General features: G+C 40.9%; 1 protein-coding gene across 27 annotated transcripts in view; it reads left to right on the top strand.

Moving 5' to 3' along the window:
* Positions 1-25,786, top strand: part of MAP7 (microtubule associated protein 7) — a 199,590-nt gene that overhangs the window by 2,527 nt on the left and 171,277 nt on the right. For 3 of the 27 annotated variants that reach the window (XM_043543002.1, XM_043542996.1, XM_043542988.1), the window contains exon 1: positions 14,399-15,007. The exons of 10 other annotated variants lie outside the window; for them this stretch is intronic. In XM_043543002.1, coding sequence (XP_043398937.1) covers positions 14,875-15,007 — 133 coding nt within the window. In that variant the 5' untranslated portion in view covers positions 14,399-14,874. Of the gene's footprint in view, positions 1-14,265; positions 15,008-25,786 lie in introns of those variants that run through there. 14 more of the 27 variants (XM_027820551.3, XM_043542984.1, XR_006289615.1 and 11 more) reach the window with 11 other exon arrangements.

The raw sequence follows: 25,786 nt of genomic DNA, 5'->3' as shown, positions 1-25,786 counted from the left end.
TACCTGTGCTCCACACACACATGCACACACACACAGAGAGAACCCCTCTGGACAATTTTTTCTTTTTTGAAGAATGAGTTAAAAGAAAATTCTTAATTTTAAAATGAAATCTAAGGTTGTTGACACAAGATTTTCACTGCATCATTATTGTTGTTAAAACTAATTTTTCCTCTAGGTATTTATGAAAACAAACTTCAGATAAAGTATTTTAAAAGTAAACATACATTATGAGTGCAAATTACTTACAGCTTTTAAATGATATTTAAATCATGTGAGTTTGCTCCCCAGGGTATTTCTGATGATTCAATTTACTGTTGTTTCATATTGTATTTTATTTGCATTTTATCCATTTAAACATCCTTTATAAATAATAAGCAAATCTGTTTGCTTTCCTTGCTATAAAGGTTGATCCTTAAACTTGCTTGGAGTGTCGAAGTTCATCCACAACTTATTCATGTGTGAAGTGTCTGAGATAAACTTCAGCAATTAAGCTGTTTATAATCCATGTACGAGTAGGTCCCACTCTTCATGGTATCTGAGTGCTTCCCGAGTATTTAAAAATAATATAATCTCCGTTCCTTCTATCCCAACCTGTAGGAAAAATAGCTCTGTTAGTATATAGGGTGTTTTGAGAGTGTGTGTGAGAGAAGAATTTATTCAGGGGAAGCTGAGTCAAATAAACTAGTTTTCATTTAGTTTTGAAAGCCAAATTCCATAGTCTACGTCCAGCTCCTGTGACGGTTCTGTCTCTTGTGCTCAAGGGACTCCCCCTATTGCTTAACAGTTTTAATGTTTTGGTAAAAAGTAGTTGTTGTGGAGGGGGGTGCAATCCTCAGGTAGCTAGGGCCAGTCCTGCAGGGTGGGCTTTCAATATCAGGACAGAGACTTTGAAAGGGGTGATGAGATCATAGTGCCCTGTTCTGTTAAGCAGATGGGCTGCTGAACTTTGGGAGCTGTTTCTGGGTGAATGGCTTCATTCCTAGATATGAGTTGCTATAACCGAACATGAAGTTGAAGATAATGTGGCTCGCCATGGATGGCCAGGTGTGGGACGGGTAAAATGGGGCACAGTCTTCTGGCCAGTATTAGATAAAAGTGTTCATTTGAAAAAAAAAAAATGGTTGCCATCGGTATTTGGGCATCTAATAGCATTAAGAAATCCAAGAGGAACACAGTGCTGCAGACCAGCATATCAGTCCAAGAGGAGAGCCCCTCACTAGTTGGGGGTGTCAAAGATGACATTTGCAGAAGCACCTCCCTCTTCCTGCCAGCAGCCACCTCATTTTTGTCTGGGTTCTGCTTAGCCAGCTGCTATTTAATCAGGTGCTAATTTTGGCTGCACGTTGATAGAGGCAGGAGAATGGTGCTCCTTATGGCTGAGGCAAATGAGATGCTATTGGAATTATGTTTAAATCTCTGATCTTGCAGTGAAAATGTTTTAGATGTAACTGCTTTATTCTAACGTGTCCTGTCTTCTGTTAAAAACTATAAACTCGTTTTGTTAATTTGGATAAGTGTTCCTTGCTAGCTTGGTAAAGCAAACCATTTAAACTTTCCCTCTGTTAAGCTTGGTGCGAAGTCTAGTCTGTTGTTTATGCTGTTACAGTGTGAAAAAAATATTGTGATTTAATTTGGTATGATAGTTCAGTTTAAGACTCTTTTTAAACATATATTGTCCTATTTTGAAAAAAAAAAATACAGTGGATGTACTCCTAAAATGTACCTGATTTATATATGGTTCCTTCCTAGGCTTCATTTATTTGCTAGTTAAAATATTTTGATAGATAGGTTGTGTTGTAACACTCGGATTTACATTCTATTTTGAGAATCTGATTTTCCCTTCTGTCTGCACAGGTAAATCCTATTTACTGTAATAGGAGATACTCTTCATTGAGGGGAACATTGAACCCCTTAATACATCCTATAGGATTGTGACACTCTCTTCAGGGCACCCAGAATTGTAAGCCAGTGTGTTAGAGTGAGCTTTGCTGGAGATCAAACTGTGTGTCCGCTCCAAGCCACATCACATCTCCAGCAAACAACCAGTGAACCCCAGTTCTGAGTTCGCCAGAGTCCAGACCCTCTCACTGTCCACTCATAAAAAATTATTACGTTTGGTACCTCCAAAGAGATAACCAGCCTGCTGGTTTCGCTGTGGACTCACACTTTACTTCAATATAACAGCCCTGAGATGGTTCTTAGTAAAACAAAGAATAAGTTTATTAATAAAGAACAGATTTTAATGATACTAAGCAAGAGAAAAAGTTACCAACAAAACATGCTTTCTAGTGTCCTAACCTACCTTCTTTGCCTAAACTGCTTTCTCACTTAAATCAAGCTAACACATCTCCAGCCATTCAGGCAGGAGGATCCAGCATTCACAGATTCAGAGGGTGCTGTCTCCTCTGTCCCCTTAGTGATGGGTCACTAAAATGTATATTTGCTCCCCTTATATTTCCCAAAGTCTATTGTCTTTGTCTCAAGAGCCAGGAAGACCTCTTGGGGGCCAGAGTTTGCAGTGTCCCCCGGTGTGCTCACCAAGCTGTTTCTTCCGCTGCTTGTTAGCATGAATGCTTTGTTTACCTTATTTGTAAATGTACTTTCACTGTTTATCAAGTCTGCCCCCCAAACATATTTTAGGAAGATATTTCCAGCACACACGGAGAACTCTTTACACACCATCCATCCATACGTCATACAATGGTACTCATGAGCAACATGTCACAATTTTTTTTATGCAATACCTTACTCAATACACTTTTATACAGTAGTACAATAATATCGTATACAATCAGTTGATTTAATTGCTTATTCTTGGGGTTCAGAGCCCATATTTTCCCCGTGGGGTGTCTGGATCCTGAATATCACAAGTAGTATAAGAATCTGAATGAAAACTCTTTTTTTGGTGCTAGCTGTTCCTCTCAGTAAACTATCTCTTGCTCCGTATCCAAGCTTCTCATTATTCCACCACTAGGAGGATCTCATGCACTTTCTCTGTTGAGGGTCTGTAGGAGACAAGAATATTGGTATGTAATTATTCACAAAAATAACTCAGACAAGGCTTTTCGTATGTGTGTGTGTTCTTTAATCTTGCACCAGAGGTGTGAAGACTAAACCCAACCCAATAGAGCAAAAGGTTGCTGAAGTGATTTACAAACTTAATCACCAAAAGCAATGCAGCGTGACTATGGTGCCTTAGTACTAATGTAGGACAGACTTGATACAGCAAAGATATTTTAAACATTGAAACTAACCGGTCATTTGCTATGAAGAGTGATTATGCAGAAGAGATTACACTCATTTTTTTTCTCCCCCGCTCTTTTCAGTTTTGTAAATGTATTTATTTTTAAATGTGTCAACTATATCCCCATTATGAGAGCTTTCTACCATTTCATTTGGGAATTAATTCAAGTTACTGTCATTTTTCCTTCACGTGAGGCATGGTTTGTTGATTTATCTGTGTAGGGCTTTTTGATGAAGAGTTTTGACTTGAGCTCATTTCTAATCAAAACAGTGGATCAAACTACACCAAATTTTGAAATTCTGGATTTCAGATCTGGCTCCAAACTACTCAATTGGCCTCATGTTTACAATGGGCTGAACCAAAACTCTAGTTCTGAATACTTTAACATTGAGCTTCAAGTTCATCTGCAATTCACATGTATTATTTTCTGTAACTGCTTATGTGACATAAAATAAATTCTGGATTAAATGTAATAGAGATTTTTTTTTAAACTGGATTTAAGGAACCTCTCCCCTCTTCCCCCCCCCCTTTTTTTTGGGGGGCGGGGAAAGGTGGACAACCCAGTTCATTAGTGTCTTCTCTTGGTCAATAATTGTATATGCAAGGACCATCCGCCGGGGAAAAGTAAGAGACTATTTTAGGTATATACTGTATAATGCAGGGCATGCTACTACTCATGTTCTCCCTCTTACCACAGTTTTCTTTTAAACTAGGGTTTAAAAGCTCTGCAGTTTATGAAAAATAATCTCTGTCAGGTGAGGCGTGGACAATTTGTTTGTGTACTTCCTTCCTTCAATGCTAGTATAGAAAGAGAACCTTGTTAACATAATTGAAGCTGCATGCACACAGTCTGAATTGAAGAATACCTCCATTTTCAATGTGAAACTATAAATTATTTCTTGAAATAAAAAAATCATAGTTTGCATTAATTTCAGAGTACCTCAGGCAGACATTTTAATATAATTTATATATTTCTGAGCACAGATTGATGGATTATACAAGAAAACAGGAAATGCGTATGAAGGAGTTTAGTTGCTTTAAAGCTGAAAATTATTTGTTGCTGAAAATGTAATTAAATCTGATCATTGTAATAACTGCCTCAATTAAGCAGGCACTACTGATCTTTAAACAACATATTTTCCTTTCCACTTGAAAAATATAAATGAAAATGAATCAAAAATGCAAGCCTAAGCACGTAGTTAGAGCAGTGGTGGGCAATCTGCAGCCCAGGGGCTGCACGCAGCCTGTCAGTGGCTGTGGTTTGCTGTTTCCGGCCAATGGGAGCTGCGGGCAGCCGTGCCTGTGGATGGTCAGTATAAACACAGTCTCGCAGCCCTCCAGCGGGATTACCCTGACCGGCCGCAGGTTGCCCATCACTGAGTTAGAGCTTAGGTAACAGTACTCCTTGCACACACTCATCTTCTCCAGGGAAGAGAGATTCTCAGAATCCTTGACCTTTATAAAGCTACAGAACCAACCTCCTAGGAGAATTTGAAAAAAGAGGTTGCACGCACACAGTCTATCTGTTTATGGGTGAAAAATGATAGGACCCAAAGATGCATTTGTCAAATTCACTAAGAGCTCAATCCCACAAACACATGCCAACTCTAGCAATTTTATTGCAAGTCTTGTGATATTTGGTGTTTTCTTAAAGCCCTCGCTCCTTGAGTCATGTTATTACAGGAGAATCTCAGCTCTCATTAAAAATAAATTAAAAAGTAAGTTTCCAGCCCACATGGTTGTTGGGAAAAGCTTGAAAACATGAATCCTAAAGGCTCCAATACCAGAAGGCAAACAACACAACCCCAAAATATATTATCTTTAAAGCTAATCTCAGGCTTTTGGGGGGGCCTGGTTTATGTTTTGTGAATGCTCTGGGTTGGCAATGCTGGGGATGGTACTCACAGGAGTAGTTCTGTTTTCTGTATGCAGCTATTCACCTGAGTAAAGTTACTGACATGCATAAGTAGTCTCAGGATTGGTGCTTAAGTTTGTTAGCCAAAGTGAGAGCTATGAGTAAAGGAAGAAGTAGTCATCAGCGTTTTACCTCCACGTTTTCTTTTTTTAAAACCATGTGTCCTATCCCTCTGAGAAATGCTGCCACTACCCAACAGTTCTAATTGGCTTAAAGGGTTTCTCTCTAATTATTAATGCACTAGGCTAAGTCAACTGCTGAGTTGGTGATAGCAATGAACAGACGGCTAAGTCATTCATAGGATTTCATTTATATGATCTTATCTGTGTGGTAATGTGATGGAGAAACTTTAATTTGATTTTGGCACATTAAGATTCCTTCTGAAGTATGTTCTCATTTCTATAAAAGGGCTTGGTACACATAGTTGTTTTCAAAGTGTTTTGCATACATTTAATCCACTACAAAGTAGGTAGGTCAACATTATCCTCCTTTTACAACTGGGGGAACTGGGGTAGAAGAGGTTAATTGTAGTGCCCAAGGTCATGGAGGGAAGTGGTGTTAGTGTCAGGATTAGTGGTGGTAATAATAATTTGCTTTTATTATTTCAGGCTTGCAGCTTCATTCTCAATCCACATGCTAGTGCCTCTTTCTTTACTGAACCAAGACAGCACTCTTTGAAGTCAATAGAAGGACTTCCATTGATGTCAGTGGGAGCTGAATCAGGCCCTGTATGAATAAAAATTATTTGACAGTAATCTTATATATATTTTATTGTTAATGTTACACATTGGTTTCATTGATGTTTTTTTTAAGTTTGTTTAATCACAGCATTGTATACTATATGTACTTCAGTTTTAAAAAATGTTTAACTTGATGTACAAGAACAAGCAATAATAATCTAGTACTCAGTGTCCTTGAATTCTCAGATTATTCTCTGGGGCCCACTGATCACAGATTCCTGCTTCTTAAATTAATATATATTTTGCACTGGTGTGTGCATAAGCAGAGTCAGAAGGCGGTATAGGGCTTGTTTTTTTTTTCTGTTTTGACCTTTGTTTGTCCATTTGAATTGTGCACTGTACCAGGTTTAACCCCCTTGAAACAGAATAACCAGTTCTAGACTTCTGGTTTATTATCGGTAGCACCTTTATAATTTTGAAGGTGAAAAGCCTGCCTTGTTATTACTTAGGTTGGAATAGTACCTAAAACCTTCATGGTCCTTGCCTCTAATAATTTATAGCCAGAAACAGATGGGTAAAGTAAAGGAATAAATATACAATCAAACTGATCAGAATGATGATAGTTCTTTATTTTCTTGTATGTAAATATTTACTCTTAACTGCTAGACCCATTCATTTAAAAAATAAATATCATTGGCAATATTTTATGTACTGTGGTTCAGGTCTATATGTTGATATTGACAATTTACAGTATAAACTGTATCCAGAGTCTTATTTATGAGACAAGAGATGTTAGGACAAGAAATAAGAATTCATGAATATTATTTCAGTCCCAACAAAGAAGAGCTGAGTCTCGTTCTCTTTCTCATTCTGGATTTGCTTTCTAAAGAAACACACTATTTTTCTTTAAAATGTACTATCCCATTATTTGTCCCCCTCTCCACAAAATACATATTTTAGTGGATGTTAGATCATTTAGTCCAATTTAAATGAATGACAATGTTCTCTGATTCTTCAGTTAAAATATTCTAATTCAAAGAATGGAGACTTGGTTCACGAAACTGCTGTATTTTCAGGACTTTGACTTTCAGAAGTGAGTTAACTCATTGCTTATTTAAATCTATTCAGAGCACATCTGAACTCTTGTCAGTGGTATTCCCATTAGTCAAAAAGATGGAAGTTTTCTTCTCACTCAACAGTATTTTATCACCACTGGTTACTGCAAGACAGAATTTCTTGAGTGGAGCAAGGGCATGTGGGTTTAATAGAAAAATACCATTGATTCCTATCAGATATTTATATTTAATACCAAAGTTGTTTAAATGAAGTTAACATTGTTACATATACTGGTGCATCATCGTAATTGTTGTTTTATGTTACAACAGTGCCTACAGACGCTGATCAGGATGCTAGGCACTTCAAAAACCTGTTGTAAGACATGGTCCTTTCCTCTGATTTTATGACAATATATAACAACTAGGTTTAATAAGCATGAGGAAGGGGAGGGAACACAACAGTAACAATGATAAGATTATGTGATTGCATAGACAACCCAGTGAACAGCTTTATTAAATCAGACTTATCAGTAATATTTTATTGAGATAATGCTCTACTTCTACTATTTCCAATTTATAAAAATATTTTAATTTTTTTAAGTGTCTTCACTATTAAGGCTACTTGTGCTGCGTTGTAGGCTAATGGCTTATGAATAGGAATATAGCGCATCAATTTGAATTGAGTACAGTTTGTGAATTTGTTACATTAAGTCCTGTCAACACTACACCTTTTAAATGCGTATGTAACAAGTTAGTGACATGGTTGACTGTAAACATGTTTAATGTCAACGTACAACATGGTTAATGCTGTGAGTGAAAATGTTACAGTTGTTTTCCCTTACGGTCAGTCTGTGCTGGCAGATGGTTGTCTTCTTAAAGCAATTTTGGCATCTTATTTTTGCAGTGTAAAATGGGGACCCTTAACCATGCCTGTAACTAGTTTGGCTGGTTCTCCTTCACCCCGATTCTCTGTGGAATAGGACAAGCTAGACTGTCTTGCTCCCTGTTCTGTTTTGGGTGTATGTTTTCTAGGCACTTTATCCCCATTTAAGGCACTATGGGATAGATGTCCAGATTTTCCCAAAAGGGACCATAGAATTCCTTTGTAGGATGCCTTTTATTGGATAGGTGTGGGAATGAAGAGGCGCCCAGAGCCTGGGAATTTCCAGTGATACACTGGATGAGAGGATCTAGATTCCAGTTTTGCCTATGTAGGTGGATGATATTATCTTGTTTTCTACGTGCTCTGCGCTGACTGATAACCCTGCCTTGACTCTGATGATTTTAAATCAATCCCCAAAGAGAAGGTTTGTAATCTTTGTCTGCTTGCTGTATTTTTTTTAAAAAAAAGCAATACTTTAATTGATTTCATCCTTGGCAACTGACATAAGAAAAGAAGCTCACCAGAGATGACAGCTCTGATATTGATCTAAAAAAGGTATGCCTGTGATAATCTTCTAACGGGGCTCTCTCTGAATGGAGGGTGTAGTGGGGCGGATTGGCTGCCCACAGACCCAGATGGGGAGAAGCCCCTCATTGAACCCTGGTGGGCAGAGCCAGGCCATGCTCAACCCTCCCATGGGAAGTCAGTGGGCGGGACCAGAAGTATAAAAGGCGTGCCGGAGAACTCAGTTGGGAGGCAGCCACCGGTGGAGCCAGACGTCTCCTGTGGGCTCCTGAGCTGGGAGGCCACTGCAGAGCCCAAGGGAGCCGAGGACTGGCCAGGACCACCAGGGCCATTTATGGATCCGAGCATGGAGGAGCTTCAAGCACTGACAGAGGTCTTCTTCCCCGACAACCAGGATGACCCTCTACAGAGCCAGGTACACCCTGAGGGGCAGTTGGGAAGTGGCCCAGGGGTAACCGACCCCTGTCTGGCTGCAACGCTGACGGCAAGCGAGTCAGCGTGTTGCGGTCAGGATCCCCGCTGACCCAGTGGCAGACCGCTCTGCCGCTGCTAGGGCCCTGGGCCAGGACACAGTGGAGTGGGTGGGCCTGCTTCCCCGTCCCCCCTGCCACCCCAATTCGTGGGTGGCAGTCTCCCCCTCGCTTAGGGAAGAAGCCTGCGCTTGTCGGCCCTCTGCCAGAGCTAGGAGACCCAACTGTTTAGTGCCCAGCCTGCGTACGGGCCTGAGCCCGAGACTCTTTGCTGCCCCGTCCTGACCGGGGCGGGGACGCCGTAACTGTGTGTGTTGTTCGGCCCTGACCACTGGCCCAAGCTCATGTCTCCCCTCGCCCTGCTGATTCCCCACGTCAGGCGATCCCTGGAAATGTAGTGGGGTGGACTGGCTGCCCACAGACCCGGAGAGGGAGGAGCCACTCCTCCCTCCCCCCCGCCCTCCCCGGGACTACACTGGGAAAAAATCGGCCCACGCTTATGACCCAGCTGTCTTCCAGTAGAGTCCTCAGAATTCTTCTGTTCATTGAACCAGAAAGACGTTACAAGCAGTTTGCCCTTTTTTACCCCTCCCATAGTATTTTTACTCTGTTATAATAAAGTTCTAAAATGTAGTGATCTTGTGTTCATTTGGTTTGACTGCTCTAAGTTCCAGCCTGATATACATGGGAGGAACATTAAATGCTAAACACACACATCCTTCAGTTAGTTTGTCTTCAAAGTGCTATTGGATCGATATTTTCTCTTTTAAAGAAATTTAATTATTGTAGAAGGGAAATTTATTCCTACAGGGGAATCAGTGATATCTGAGCAGTAGACTGACATGCAGTGGAACTTGTCAAATGTTATGTAATGATGCATTGCAACCTGCTTTAGAGAGGGCACAATCCTACTTTGCATGCTGCCTGAGCAATTCCTTTGGTGGGATTCTCTTGAAGTGGAAGGGTGCATCTTCACTAGGGAAAAAAAGTTTGTTCTTACTGACCCCCCACTTGGTAAGGCAACTCCCATCTTTTCATATGCTGTGTATTTATACCTCTCTACTGTATTTTCCACTCCATGCATCTGATGAATTGGGTTTTAGCTCACGAAAGCTTATGCCCAAATAAATTTGTAAGGTCCCACAAGGACCCCTCGTTGTTTTTGCTGATACAGCCTAACAGGGCTACCACTCTGAAACCTAACACATTGTAACTAACGAGAATGAAATCCTTGTGAAGGCAAGGCAATTGGTCGCTTTCGCACAAGTTAGTAAGTCAAGTTAGATCAGTGGTTCTCAACCAGGGGTATGTGTACTCAGAGGTCTTCCCGGGGAGGGGGGAGGTGTACATCAACTCATCTAGATATTTGCCTAGTTTTACAACAGGCTTCAGAAAATGCACTAGCAAAGTCAGTACAAACTAAAATTTCATACAGACAATGACTTGTTTATACTGCTCTATGTACTATACACTGAAATATAAGTACAATATTTATATTCCAATTGATTTGTTTTATAATTATATGGTAAAAATGAGAAAGGAAGCAATTGTTCAGTAATAGTGTGCTGTGACACTTTTGTATTTTTAATGTCTGATTTTGTAAGCAAGTAATTTAGTTTAAGTGACTTGAAACTTGAGGGTACATAAGACAAATCAGACTCCTGAAAGGGATAGAGTAGCCTGGAAAGGTTGAGAGCCACTGAGTTAGACTCTGGTGGAGCCCAGGGCTTACTTAGATTTACTAATTCAGTTGGAAATTACGAAGTACCTTCTTTTCACTAGGATTTTACCTCATGTTAGTTACAACGTGTTAGCTATCACGTGGTAGGAACACAACTTCTTTCCTAGTGAAGACCAGCCATAGGTTCCAAGTGGGCAGATCCCTTTGCAAGGATGGAGCCATAGTTTGTGAACATTTTCAGTGATTCATGTGGTTAGCATGACTGTTGTTGTTGGGTTTTTTTTAAACTACAATCTAATTGATATCTTGTATTTAATTAAAATCCAGTTCTGTGGAGGAAAGGAGACAAGGTGTTTTTATTTTCTCCAGCAAGCACTTTATCTCAATACAAGTCTTTAATATTTTTGAATATTACTAATAATCAAAATATGGATCCATTTTCAAATATATGCAGTCTGGTATAATTTTAAAAACAGAAATTTAACATGTCTTCTCATTGCTCTCACTTTACAATCTCCATTACCTAAAAATGGCTTAAGCGGTTGTTTGGAGAAAATATTTATATTGTCTGTTGTTGACTTAGGTCCCTATCCAGCAATCCATCACACACAAGTTTAACTTGAAGCATGTGAGTAGTACCATTGGAATCAGTCAGATTACTCACATGTAAAATTAAGCACATGAGTATCTGATTGCAGGATTGGAACATTAGATATCCAGGTGCAAGCCAGTGCAAATTTAAAAAAAAAAAAAAGATATTGAGCCCAGATGCATGGAGTTTTATTGCAAAAACAACAATTAACACTCCAAGCATATAAGTGTTTTCATCTCCTAGTGTATCATTTAATTATCCTGTATTCTTTGTTTCACTTGCTTCCTATGGGTGTTGCACATCAAGCAATATGTGAGGTAGGCAATTATCAGATTCCACAGGCATAGAATTTTTGCAATCAATAGAAAGTAGGTGTGCTAAGTTATCCATACTTTCTTTCTTGAGACGATGTTACTTTCAGCAAAGAATCAATAAAGAAGCCTCTATATACCCTGGCAAGTCTGGGCTAAAATCTACTGGGTTTACTTATTAGGGATTTTCAGTATTAACATTTTAAAGGAGTCCAATCCATGTTATTAAATGGTCTGTTTTTAAGCAATCGCAGTACTGTATTTTAATTGAGTGTATTTTATAGCGTTATCAGGAAGAGAAAGGGAAAAGAGCACAAAGTTATTTAGTGTATTTGATTGTACAATACACTTTAATTATTAAAATGTTGTAGTTATGCTTGTATAACATAAACAAGTGGTCTCTACTTCTAGCCAGAGAATTTTTTTCATTTCTGGATTTATGCATTTAGAGCATTTGCACAATATTTCAGTTTTTAATTATTATTTGCATTACAGTAGCATGTAGAGACTGCAAGTGAGATTGGGACCCCATTGGGCTAGGCATTCCCAAACATGTAGTGGCAGACAGTTTTTGCCACAAAGAGCTTTGTTGTGTAAACAGACAAGCAAACAAATGCTGGGAGGGGAAACAGAAGTACAGAGAGATGAGGTAGCCTGCTCATGGTCAACACATCTGGTCAGTGGCAGTGTGGAAATAGATCCCAGGTCTCTTGACGTCCTGTCCAGTCCAGTCCTCTCTCCACTAGACCATGTTGCTTCCCCAAATAATGATCGTTCTCCTTTAATGACTATTTAAACATATTAAATGCACTTTCATACATATTTAACTCACACGTAAGATGTCCTTCTCAACCCTAAAGCAAGTTATCCTTTCTTTTATCCACCATAGTGGTAACATATGAGAAGTAACAGTGCCAACTTCCCCATCTGTCATCCCTGTGGGCCAGTCCTCCTGACTGGAGGGGACCACCTGTAAGAATGAAATTGTACTTAAGTCTGTATGGCCCATTCAATCATGGGTGTATTTGCTGAAACTCCTAACAAAGTTTTTTCATTTTTAAATTAATGGTTTAAATAGAACAGGTATTGTAGGTGGCTATTTGATAGTTTGTTTTAAAATATCTGCAATATGGAACTGTTAAAAGGAACAGGAGTTTAGTTTTATTAAAATATATATTTGTAAACATGAAAGGAAGGGAAATTATATTATTAGCCAAACAGTCATGTAGGATAAGCACTTTTCATATGCACTTTAAATTCTTCTGTTTTGGAAACAGAGCCAAGCTACCTGTGAAAACTATGAATGGTACACAAGAGGTTAAACACATTCTAATTTATGTGCGTGTGTACCCACAATTACGTACATCTTTGTTGTAGTAAGCATGTACGTGGACAGGGTTTCAGCAACTGAAGCTTATTTCCAGTTTCTCTTTTCCAATACGAAGTAGCAGCCTGAATAAACGCTGGAAGGCAAATTGCTGAGCTAGGAACAACTTGTGTCAGTGTTTTGTTTTGTTTTTTTAATTCTACATTTGGCCAACACCTTTCAATACAAAGCACCTTCTACCTTATGATTATTCAAATGTCATCATTCTCTAACTTCCACGGTACACCCAGATAAGCTGGGATATTGCCAAGAGCAAGGGCCCTTGTCAAGAGGAAATACAGGGGTCAGGCAAGCGAGATAGTAGACTTGGCTCAAAGCCTGTGCTTTTGTGACTACCTTACTGTTTCTCTTAGGTACCTTTTTCTCTTGCTTGGATACAGAGCATGAATGCTTTATGACTACCCTTTCTGAGCTCAGTTAATGCTATGCCTCATCATCCCCCAGTTTTTCCCTGCTAAGTGATATGACTAATGTGTGTGAGAACAGAGCTGTCACCTCTTGCTGACCTCCCAAGGCCCTATCATCAGGGAGAATGGCAGGCAAGGTATATTATACTGCTATTTCCAGGCAACCAATTTGGATGTGCAGTTTAAAGGTAACTCAAATAACCTTAACTCTGCCCGTTTTTTCACAAAACCTATAGATGAGACACCCTTTCACTTGCATATCTCATATTGTCTGCATTGGCAGTATGAGCTCCATATTGCTACTGTATTGTCCTCTAATATTTACGCTCCGTGTATTTGCCATCTACATATGGGTGGGGATGGGGGGAGAACATTTTAGACCAGGTGTATGAAATTTCTGATTCTGAAATTTAGATGTGAAAAGAACATCTAGCAACTTCTGGGAGTACAAATAATTTTTTAGGATCTGGTTGAAATTTAAAAATTAAAAATTAATAGTATTTGGTGTGGCAATTGTGCTCTTAGCTTGAGGTTGAGAAATGGTGGAAGTGTTAAAGGAGGCTAAGCTTACCTGCAAAACCAGCTGTTCAGGGATTTGCATATCACAGCGATCATTGGATTCTGTGCAAAAACAGTTTAAAAAATTAGAAGATTGCAAAAGTGTGAGCAGGTCGTCCATTGTGGATGGTGAATGAGAATCCAGAATCACTATGTTAACTTTGCCATCATGATGGGAAAAACTTAGCTGGTTATAATTGATTGTAATTTGGCCTTTCTGCAGAAGTGATTGTAGTTCATTAATCTCTTTGCTGTAAAACTGACATTGCAATAGGGAATATTCACTGTACATTCAGCTTAAGCAGCCTTTTCTTTGCTCACATTGTTAGTACAATAAAAATCTGTACACTAGCTTACATTTTCCAAACATGAATAACTCAACACTTGCCAGTAATCCTGGGTGTATGTACTCTTATTGCAAAACGTATGCAATACTTGTGAAGGTGTTAAGTGAAAAACTCATGTTGTTTGAGTTTTGGTTAGGCTGGGGACTGTAAACTTTAATAAACAGAACAGCTGGCAAAATGCAGGCTCATGCCTGCAGCCTTTTAGGCTTCTCTTCGCTCAATACTCATCTGCTTGTGCAAGCAGAACTCCATCCTCCTACCGCCCTGCACAGAGCCAAGGAGCAGCCCAGTCGACTAGGTGGTTACAGCTCTTTACACTGTAACCCTTTGCACTAAGCATGCAGGAGCAAGCATTCCGGCAGGCTGCTTTCTGCAGCTGAGGAGACAACATTCATAGACTTCCTTTGATTAGGATATGTCACTGTTGTCAGGGCAACTGTTAACGGTGGCGTATCGTATTTTTTCCTCCTGTGTTGCGTGCTGAATATTTTAGTGTGCAGTAGCTGGAAGAAGCTTGGGAAGAGGTGCTGCTGCAGAAAGGAGAAGCTGTGGGCTGGGATCTGATTGAACAGGTTAAAGCAGCGAAGAGAGGCATCCAAAGCAATGTGCCTTTAATTAGGGCTTTTCTCAAAGGTGGGTGAAATTGCAGGCCCTCAGCTGCCAAGTGGATGTTGGTATTTGTCAGCTCTTTACATACTGCTTACCCATAGGGGAATCTATTACAAGTGCTCAAATGAACAGGCAGGTCTGCAGCTAGCTGCTACACAGGCGCTGCAGTTTCTTAAATATATATTGTAATAAGCAAGTGGTAGCAGCAACATGCCTGGGGCAGCTACTACTATCCGACAAGAGAGACTGAAGAAGACAAGTGCAAGGACAAATCCCCCTGGTTTATTCACCATTAACGAAGAAGATGAGCAGCAAAAGAATGGAAATGCCAGAAGATTGAAAGGTATGCCGTAGTGTTCTCTGTAGTACATACTGCGTAGCATACAGTACATTTTGCTAGCTGTACCGCATGCCGTCAGGAGTGGTTGTGACCTATCAGTGCAGTTTGTCAGTGGATGTTTTCATACTATATTCATTTATGTGTAGCACAATATTAATGATAGATATATTTTTAAATGAGCTGGATTACTGGCCTACCAATTTAATTACGACTTCTGTTTTGAAATCTTATTTACTAGAAGAATCTGACTTTTAAAAAGTTATTACTAATCCCATTATCCAATAGAGATTAGGGACTTGTAGTATAAAGGTATAAAATGAATTGCAATGTACCTTCCCTATACAGACCCGCTGATTTTTTTTTTTTCCCCCTAATGCTCATATTCTGATGAGATGAATGTCTTTTTAAAACAGGTTGTTGTAGGCTTGCAGAATAATGAGTGAGACTATAGCAGCTAATGTGGAAGGCAGCCTTGCAAAAGACATACGAAATTTGCTGTACTCTAGTTTTTGTAGAGGTTATGGAATGCCTTATGACAGAGTGCAGAAAAAAGTATATTCGAATATTGTAACTTCTGAGAAGTCTACAACCAAAAATGGGGCATCTCCTATCAAAATATATTTGGTAAGAAAAAAGTCCTTGGTGCTGCTTTTATATTTTTTAATATAGTGGCTGACTATAATAGAGATCTATCAAGCATTTGTAGCCACCATATCCTGCATCACGTAACATCTTCTGCCAGGATTCTTAAGGTTTACATTCTGTTGGTGTAGCAACAATCCTGCATCTTTGAATTGGACTGGAATTTTAAGTTTGCCCCGTCGCAATTCTAATTCTCTCTGCCTGCTCAAGGGATTCCCTCAATACGTGAAAATTCCTTTTCTCTTATGCAGGAAGCAAATAAAGCAATTAGATGCCATGGTTTTGCTTTTTTTCTTGCCGAACAAATATCACTTGATAAATATCAGTCACCGTATTTTGAGGGTATCAGATTTTTCCATTCAGCCACACAATTAAAAAGGAGAGCCTACCAGGCAAATATTTAAATATCAGAGTAGGGTTTGGTTGTTTGGGGATGGACAGTTATTTTCTTGTTCTTGAATGAAATAGCTTGTTGGCTTCTAAAAAGTCCAAGTTTTTAACTGTGTGTTTTATAGTTTTTAATTTTTCTTGAAGACGGTAAAGAACTCTCACAGATTTGAGCTTCACAACAATATAGTATATTGCTAGTCAATGCTAGCACAACAACTGTCAGGGCCTTATAGGTATGTAGTTACTTGCTCAACTGTGTGTATATTTGAACAAGCCCATGTATATATTCCAGATAGGAACACTTTTTTTTTTTTTTCCCCCCTTCAGTATTCTAAGAAGCCAGTTTCATTTCTTATACCGGTTGGGAGAGTTTCAGAAGCAATAGACACAAGGCTCTGTAGTAACAGCTTCCGTGTTTGGTTTGTTTGAATAGCACTTTCTAGTTTTTCAAGATACAGGTTCTTGTCTTCTCTTTGTTTACATAGAGCGATGTTTGGTATGTGTGCCCTTATCCCAAAGCGTTTCTGTAAGATCTCATTCCATATCTTTTTTTGTCAGGATTGATTACCATTTTTATCTCATTTTCCTCTTCTCTTGCTTTCTCATTCCCCTCCTCCCTCCCTGTCCTTCATTATTTCTCTCAGAAACAGTGGGGTGAAAACGGGCCCTATTCATATCTGCGGCTGCTTGTATCAGCCAGCAGAGGGGGGCAGAAGGATGTTGCAGCTGGCAAGTTCCCACTCCCCAACTTGCTGGAGTAAAAAGCCTATCAGAGTATATCTAAAGTGGGGTCTGTTATATTCCAGTTTTGAGCACAGTAAAATGTTAACAAACAAATGTGTGTGGCAGAGGGTCATATAGATACAAGTGCATGTGGTCCTCTTCCAGTGGTATAAGATTTATTTTGGCAGCTTACCTGTAAATTTGTTCAGATGCAGTTGGTACATGGTGCGTGATATATGAGAGATTGTTAAAAATATTTTCCAAGAGTAGCTCTTTATAATTGTTTCTCTGAAGACATAAAATGGCCTTTAATGTTTCTAAAGTACAGTTTACAACTCTGTGCATGTGGGAAGGGGAGGAGTTGGTGGCTGAATCCTTGGTTATATGAAACACAGGCATCCAAGTTTGTGTTCTCCTTCGCCTACCTGGTACCAAGCAAGGCCATATCAAAGCTCACTAAAGCAGAAACAAAAGGCACTTGATCAGTCCAGGTATGACTTCCTTTGGTTTTCAGTTACCCATTCATTCTCTGTCACCATTCTCTTAGTGCAGCTTAATCCCAGTTCTCTCCCTGTTTCATCAGCTATGTGGCCAGCATGCTTGTGCAGCTGCTGAGATATTTTTGCAGTGCGTAGTAGGTCAATGTCGTCATCTTAATAGGAGATGGGCAAAATAAGCTAATATGTTTTTTCCATCTCTAATTTCTATAATCAGTGGTGTAGATCTCTTGTACAGCACTTCCCGACTCAGGAAGTCACTCATGAATAGGGTGAACAGGTGTCTGGTTTTCGACTGGAACACCCAGTCAAAAAGGGATGCTGGTGGCTCCAGTGAGCACCGCCGACCAAACTGTTAAAAGTCCAGTTGTTGGTGCTGCCTGGCTAAGGCAGGCTAGTCTCTATCTGTTCTGACACCGCGCTGCGCTCTGGAAGCGGCCAGCAGGTCTGGCTCCTAGTCGAGGGGGCCACGGGGCTCTGTGCGCTGCCCCCACCCCGAGCATTGGTTCTGCTTGAGGGGGGGTGGGGTGCCTGCGGTCAAGAGCAGCGCACAGAGCCGCCTAGGAGCCGGACCTGCTGCTGGCCACTTCCAGGGCTCAGTGCAGTCCTCAGTGCCAGGACAGGCAGGAAGCCTGCCTTAGTTCCCGCCCCCCCGTGCCACTGACTGAGGGCTGCCAGAGATAAGCCCATGCCCCAATCCCCTGCCCCAGCCCTGAGCCCCGCCAAAACCCAGAGCCCCCTCCTGGACCCCAGAGCCCGTACCCCCCATCCCAGAGCACTCACCCACCCTGCTTCCCAACCTCCTGCCCCAGCCCAAAGCCCCTTCCCATACCCTGAACCCCTCATCCCTGGCCCTACCCCAGAGCCTGCACCCCCAGCCCAGTGAAAGTGAGTGAGGGTGGGGGAGAGCGAGCCACCGAGGGAGGGGGAATGTAGTGAGTGGGGGGGCAGGACCTCAGAGAAGGGGCAGGGAAGGGGACAGGGCCTCGGGGAATGGGTGAGGCTAAGGTGTTTGGTTTTGTGCGATTAGAAAGTTGGCAACCCTACTCATGGCCCTGGGTTTTTAAGGAAGCAATGCATTTAAAAACTCAGCAAGGTAAATAAGGGTTTTGTAATATCATTATCTATTTTTAAAATACTTTTGTGTACCATTCAGGACTTCTCAGTAATATTTAGATTTGTTTAGAATATGATCTTGTATGGTAATTGTTACAATCACCTTGGAAAGAATAAATGTTTAATGGAGAATATGAAACAGCTTTTCTCTGTTAGGCTTTCAGTGGGTTGACTTCAAAGATAACTATTTCCTTTCACTGGTGTCCTTGAGAGTCCTTACTTATTGTAATTTGAAAAGAGGTCTGATAGACCTTGAGTTTGCTCATTCAATGCAAAGTCACATTGAAAATGTTTAGCGTGCAATTTTTAAAATCTAAAGTATGTTGGAAACACGCAAAGTCCATCCAGTCTGATGTTTCTATTCTTATATTTCATTTAAGCTGAATCCATTTATTAAATTTACCTTTTAATGCCCTCCTCCTCTAGAAATACATGTAGGAATCTCTCTTTTAGGAGAAAGAGAAGGTGGCAGTGATTGACTGATAGGTTACTGGTGTTAGCTAATACTTTTTCTGCCCTTCGCACACTGTCAGCTATCTAATTGCTGGTTAGAAGGATGAGAAAAATGGGTTCTGTCCTCTGGTCCCTCACTGAGAATTTCCTGTGAATCGCATGTGCTGTTTCTGAAGACTGCAGTGACCTTGGCTGGATTATCTTCTGCAGTTTCTTGCCAGGCAAGATTTTTTTCCCCTTTCTTTAGTCTATTTGTTGTTGATGTTCTTAATGACTAGTTAATGATCCAGCTACTATAATATGCTCCTTGGAAGCCCTGAACATTGTGTTTTTTCACAGGAGAGTCTCATGTCAGGAAGTAGGACTATCACCCAGAACCATTCAGACACAGCTTTTCCTTCTTTGTTTTTTCTTTTCTTCCGATGGACTTTGACTGTTTCCTTTGTCTGAAGTTTTCTGTATTTGTGCCCAGGCCATTAGTTAAACAAAGCTAGTTCTAGTAAGATATAGAAACAAAACCTAAGTGAACTGAAATGCATGTTTAACTGGGGGGGGAAGTACTTTTTATTTTAAACTCTGGATTTTCAGTTTGAGCTAAAATGTATTCAAACGCAATATAAGAATTAAAGGTGAACTGAATATATAATAGTCTTGCTTTTAAAGAGATGTTTGTACTTAAACACTATATCTGAACAAAGAGTTTGCAATGCTCTCTTTTGTTGTAGTGGCCCTGGTACCCAGGTTCTGTGAAGCTAATCACAATTTTGTATTAGCTAGGAGTTTCTCAGGTGATAAATCTTAGGCACTATTTGCTTTAAAGTGAAGTCTGAACTTGAATTGGTGTCAGCTTCCTACTGGGATCAGCACATACCTAAAATAAATCTTAAACTGGAACCACAGTTTCTTCTTTCCGCTAAGTATGGAACCGTTGTGTCTTCATTCTGCTAAGTAGCCTTAGAAAATGGTGAACATTAAGCAAGGTGACTCCTGTATGCCCCCTGAAGCATCCCTTTTGAAGTTGCTTTTAATTTAGTACTTAAATTCCCAAATTGCCCAGCCATTCCTTTGGATAGAATGCAAGCCCTGAAAGGGTTTTAAGTTACAACAACAATTGTGTTACTTTTACTTCAGAAATAGTATTTTTGCTGGAAGGTCTGATTGTCATAATGTCTGGATTCACAAGTTTTTTTATTATTTGTTTTACTTCTGAAACATTTAAGTGAGCTCAGTTGTAGGTTATGATGTCCTGAAAATGCATCCTTTCAGCTAGAGTTCAGAGAAGGTTGCTTAATCCAGGAATCCATACTTTAATAAACGTGTATTGTGTGGCATTTGTATCAGGCACGCAATGTATACGTACTTACAGTGACGTATTGAGTACTGACACTGCATGGCCAGCTACCACAGGTATAAATAGCAGTTTAGATGGGGAGGCTTTGCTCAGGGGAGTTGAGTAGACATACACCTGAACCCTATATACCCTACACCGTGCTATCCGTCCCAAGTGATGCCTCCCATGTCTACACTGCTATTTTAAGCAATATAGTGTCCCACTGGCAGAGCCTTCCACTGCAGTGTGTAGGTATACATACCCTACACACCACCACCACGAGTGTAGATAAGGCCTGAGATTGTAAGCTCTTTGGGCGTGAACTGTCTTTTTGCTCTGTGCTTGTACAGCACCTTGCATGATGGGGTCCTGCTCCATGACTGGAGCTCCTAGGCACTACCCCAATACAAATAATAATACACCTTTTTTTAAGTTTGGTGAATTGCCTGGTTCATTTGCTTATTAATGGCCAAGGAAGAGGAAAGCTACTGATAGCATACTGGGGGCTTACTGGACAAATAAACTTCTTTCAGAAGAATTTACAGATCTGAAGCGCTTATAGAAGTCTGTCTAATCAAGTTTTTTGTACTGATTATCTATCAGCTTTCCAGCAGTGCTTCTTAGGCTCCAGCTGTATCTTCAAAGAAACCAGATAAAATGGGCACATAACTATTCATATATAGCTTTATAATTCCCCTAAACCACCAAGCTTGTGCATGTCTTGTAGGCTTGCCAACTTTCTAATTGCAGAAAACTGAACACCCTGCCCCTTCTCTGAGGCCCTGACACCTCTCACTCCGTCCCCCATCCCTCCATCTCCCCAACCCTTGCTCACTCACTCATTTTCACTAGGATGGGGCAGGGAGTTGGGATGGGGGGTGAGGGTTCCGGCTGGAGGTGCGGGCTCCGGGGTGGGGCTAGAGATGAGGGGTGTGGGGTTCAGGAGGGGGCACCGGGCTGGGGATTGGGGCTGAGGAGTTTGGAGTGTGGGAGGGGGCTCCAGACGGGGGCAGAGGGTTGGGTTTGGGAGGGGGTATGGGCTCTGGCTGGGAGTGCAGGCTCTCAGGTAGGGCTGAGGGGTTCGGAGTGCGGGAGAGAGCTCAGGGCTGGGTCAAGGGGGGCGGTGCAGGCTCCAGACAGCGCTTACCTCAGCCAGCTCCCAGAAGTGGCCGGTATATCTCTCCAGCTCCTAGGCGGAGGGGCTGGGGCTTCTGTGCGCTGCCCCCGCCCACAGGCGCCGCCCCCGCAGCTCCCATTAGCCATGGTTCCCAGCCAATGGGAGCTACAGAGCTGGTGCTCAGGGTGGTGTCTGGCCTAAGAGTGGGGGCAGTGCGCAGAGCGCCCCTGGCAGCCTTTGTGCCTAGGAGCCTGAGGGACATGCCAGCCGCACGGAGCCGGCCACTCTGGCCCACCGGACTTTTAATGGCCCAGTCAGCTATGCTGACCGGAGCCACCAGGGTCCCTTTTTGACTGGGCCTTCTGGCTGAAAACTGGACTCTTGGCAACCCTACTTGTATAACAAGTATGTCTGGAAAGCCACACGCACACCCTTGTTCACCTGGTCATATTCCTTCTTTCTCCACTTTACACTGTCTACATATCTGACCATCCTTTTCATGACTTCAATTTAATAAAATATTTGAACAAAAAAAAGCCGTGTCAGAACTAATACCTTTTAAGTGCTGTAGCTGGTATAATGTTGCCTTTTGAAACGGGTAATGTTGGAACCACGTACAAAGTTACATCCATATATTTGGCACATGTATCCATGCCAGAAACATATGTTGGTGGCCTTGGGCCATAAACTGGAATAAGTGATCATCCAAACATCTACCCTATAATTTTGAAATGCTTATGGTAAACGAATGAAAATACATCTCCATTAAACTAACATGAAATCCTCCTTCACCTGCTTGATGATTTAAAACTATTAAAAGAAGGTACCTTTTAATATGCTGAGTGAGTAGAGCTGCTCATTCCAAGGCCAGTCAAATGTGCTTTAGGTCTCTGAACAATAACACTGAGTCTCTCAGTTGTCTTGAAAACAAAACAAGAAAAGGGTCATTTTTTCCCTTTGGTGCTTGACAGCGATGTCTCTGATGATCACAGAAAGATTTTTGCATCTGGTGCCTAGATGGTAATGTTGCTATGTAATGTTTGTGTTTCAGCTGCGGGCTTTATTTTATTCATCCAGAGCGCTCAGGTAGATTTCCTTTAATACAGCTGCTTATGCTTTTAGTCTCATTTTTCTGCAGGTGTTAGGGAAAGGGAGGAATCTCTGTTAGTTGTGAAATTTTGACAGTGGTCTAACGTTTAATTTCACTGGGTTTTTGTATGTGCGCATGCACATGCATCAACCGGTTTGGGGAGGGTGGGGCAGTTTGAAAGAGAAGGGAGTTTAGCGTCGTAGAAAGGTGCCAAACTGATCGTCCTGGAAAGTGAAATCTAATATCCACAGAAGAGATATAGCATTGCGTCTGGAAATGTGAGCTTATCCCTCACTGCTGAGTTAATGTGCTTCACCTGAATATGTGGTGACAGTTCAGACTTCATGCTGACTGAGACCTTGAATGTTACTGCAACTTCTAACGGCGGTGCTGTATGCAATGGTGATTTTTGGAATATGATCGAAGGCCCCTGGTCTGAGACTTCAGACTCATTTCACACAGGCCATCAAACAACTGTCAAATGCTAAGACACTTGGCTGGTTTGCCAAAGATTATAACACATTGCCTGGCACTCGCACATTTGGTAGCCCTGCTACCCCCACTTCCATGGATTCATATATCCAAAGGCCAGAAGGGACCATTGTGATAATCTTCTCTGACTTCCTGTATAACACAGTCTATAGAACTTCCCCAAAATAATTCCTGTTTGAATTAGAATTTATCTTTTAGAAAAACATCCAATCTTGATTTTAAAATTGCCAGTGATGGTTATGGTGGCTTCTTTGTGCTTTATTTCCAGTTTCTCTAGCTTCAACTTCCAGGCATTGGATCATGTTATACCATTCTCTGCTAGACTGAAGAACCTATTATTAAATATTGTTCCCCATGTAGGTATTTACAGACTATAATCATGTCACGCCTTAACCTTCTCTTTGTTAGACTCAAGAAGCTCTATCTATTTAGTTTATCACTATAAGGCATGTTTTCTAATACTTTAATTGTTCTTATGGCTCTTTTCTGAAACCTCTTCAATTTATAAGCATCCTTCTGGAACTGTGGACACCAGAACTGGGTGCAGTGTTCCATCAGTAGTTGCACCAGTGCCAAATACAGAGGTAAAATGATCTCTCTACTCCTACTCCAGATTCCCCTGTTTATGCATCCAAGGATTGCATTAGACCTTTTGGTGACAGCGTCGCACTAGGAGGTCATGTTCAACTTACACACATACAAAATGGGAAATGACTGCCTTGGAAGGAGTACTGCAGAAAGGGATCTGGGGGTCATAGTGGATCACAAGCTAAATATGAGTCGTCAGTGTAATGCTGTTGCAAAAAAATTAAACATCATTCTTGGATTTATGAGCAGAAAAATTGTAAGCAAGACACAACAAGTAATTCTTCCATTCTACTCCGCACTGATTAGGCCTCAACTGGAGTATTGTGTCCAGTTCTGGGTGCCACATTTCAGGAAAGTTGTGGACAAATTGGAGAAAATCCAGAGAAGAGCAACAAAAATTATTAAAGGTCTAGAATACATGACCTATGAGGGAAGATTGGAAAAAATAGGGTTTGTTTAGTCTGGAGAAGAGAAGACTGAGGGGGGACATAACTGTTTTCAAGTACATAAAAGGTTGTTACGAGGAGGAGGGAGAAAAAATTGTTCTTAACCTCTGAGGATAGGACAAGAAGCAATGGGCTTAAATTGCAGCAAGGAAGGTTTAGGTTGGACAATAGGAAGTTTTTGCTAACTATCAGAGTGGTTAAACACTGGAATAAATAGCCTAGGGAGGTTGTGGAATCTCCATCATTGGAGATTTTTAAGAGTAGGCTGGACAAACCGCAATCAGGGATGGTCTAGATCAGTGCTACTCAAAGTGGTGGTCCGCGGACTGGTGCCAGTCTGCAAGCCATCAGCTGCCACTCTGCGCGCACATTGGGAAAAAAAAATTGGCGGTCACCCTCATCAGATAGCTTGAGAAGCACTGGTCTAGATAATACTTAGTCCTGCTTTGAGTGCAGGGAACTGGACTAGATGACCTCTCGGGGTCCTTTCCTATTCTATGATTCTATGATTATCCACTATGACTCCAAAGTCTTTTTCAGAGTCACTGCTTCCCAGAATAGAAACCCCCATCATGTAAGTATGGACTACATTCTTTGTTCCTATAGGGTATAAATTTACTTCATTCATATTAAAAGGCATACTGTTTGCTTGTGCTCAGCTTACCAAATGATCCAGATTGCTCTGTTATCAGTGACCAGTCCTCCTCATTATCTACCACACCTCCATTCTTTGTGTCATCTGCAAACATAAAATCGTCAAGGATAAAATTTTCTTCCAGGTCATTGATAAAAATGTGTAATAGGATAGGGCTAGGAACCAGTCCCTGCGAGATTAGTAATATACCCACTCAGAACTGGGATTAATTTGCAAACTGGACACCATCAAATTAGACTTGAATAAAGACTTGGAGCAGATGGGTCATTACACAAACTAAAAATTATTTCCCATTGCTAATTTTTCCCCCTCCTGTTACTCACACCTTCTTGTCAAGAAATGGGCCATCCTGATTATCACTACAAAAGTTTTTTTTTCTCCTGCTGATAATAGCCCACCTTAATTGATTTGTCTTGTTGGAGTTGGTATGGCAACCCCCCATCTTTTCATGATCTCTGTATATGTGTATAAGCTTTCTTATATAATCTTCCTACTGTATTTTCCACTCCGTGCATCTGATGAAGTGGGTTTTAGCCCACAAAAGCTTATGCCCAAATACATTTGTTAATCTCTAAGGTGCCACAAGTACTCCTCGTTCTTTTTGCTGATACATACTAACACAGCTACCCCTCTGAAACCACTCGGTGATTCCCCATTTACAATTAGATTTTAATACCTGTCAGTCAGTTTTTAATCTGTTTATTCAGACAAAGGGGAAAATGAGGGGAAGAGACTAACTCAAATAATTACCCATAGAATATCCTTTGGCCTATGGGGAAGGTGCATTGAGCTGGGATCCAGGAGACCAAGGTTTCTGGGCTCTCATCTTCTACTGTGTGCCGTTATATTTGTGCAATTCACCGTCTTTGTTACTGACCAAGGACTTGTTTCCCTACCCAATGAAGCCAAAAATGTCCATTGTTTTATTAGTAAACATTTAAACAAAAATCCAAGAATTATTGAAGAGCTATGGGGCCTAAACTTTCAGGCATAAACAACCTCCACCTATTTGGGGGTAGGAGGAAGCTTGCTCCTTGAAAAAGCTATTTCAAAACTGCCTACCCTGCAGAGTTTCTTCCTCTGAAGCAGCTGGTACTGGCCACTACATGAGAGAGTGTAGTGGAAACCACTGGTCTGATCCAGTATGGCAATTCTTAAGTTACCTTATTTGTAAAATAAAAACAAAGAGGTTGCACAAGGTCACTTCAGGCATAACTGGGTATATAACACAGTTCTTTAGTAC

Source organism: Chelonia mydas, chromosome 3 (assembly GCF_015237465.2).
Source record: "Chelonia mydas isolate rCheMyd1 chromosome 3, rCheMyd1.pri.v2, whole genome shotgun sequence".
Classification (NCBI taxonomy): domain Eukaryota; kingdom Metazoa; phylum Chordata; order Testudines; family Cheloniidae; genus Chelonia; species Chelonia mydas.
Note: the sequence above shows the minus strand (reverse complement) of the source record. Positions and strands in the feature narration are given on the sequence as shown.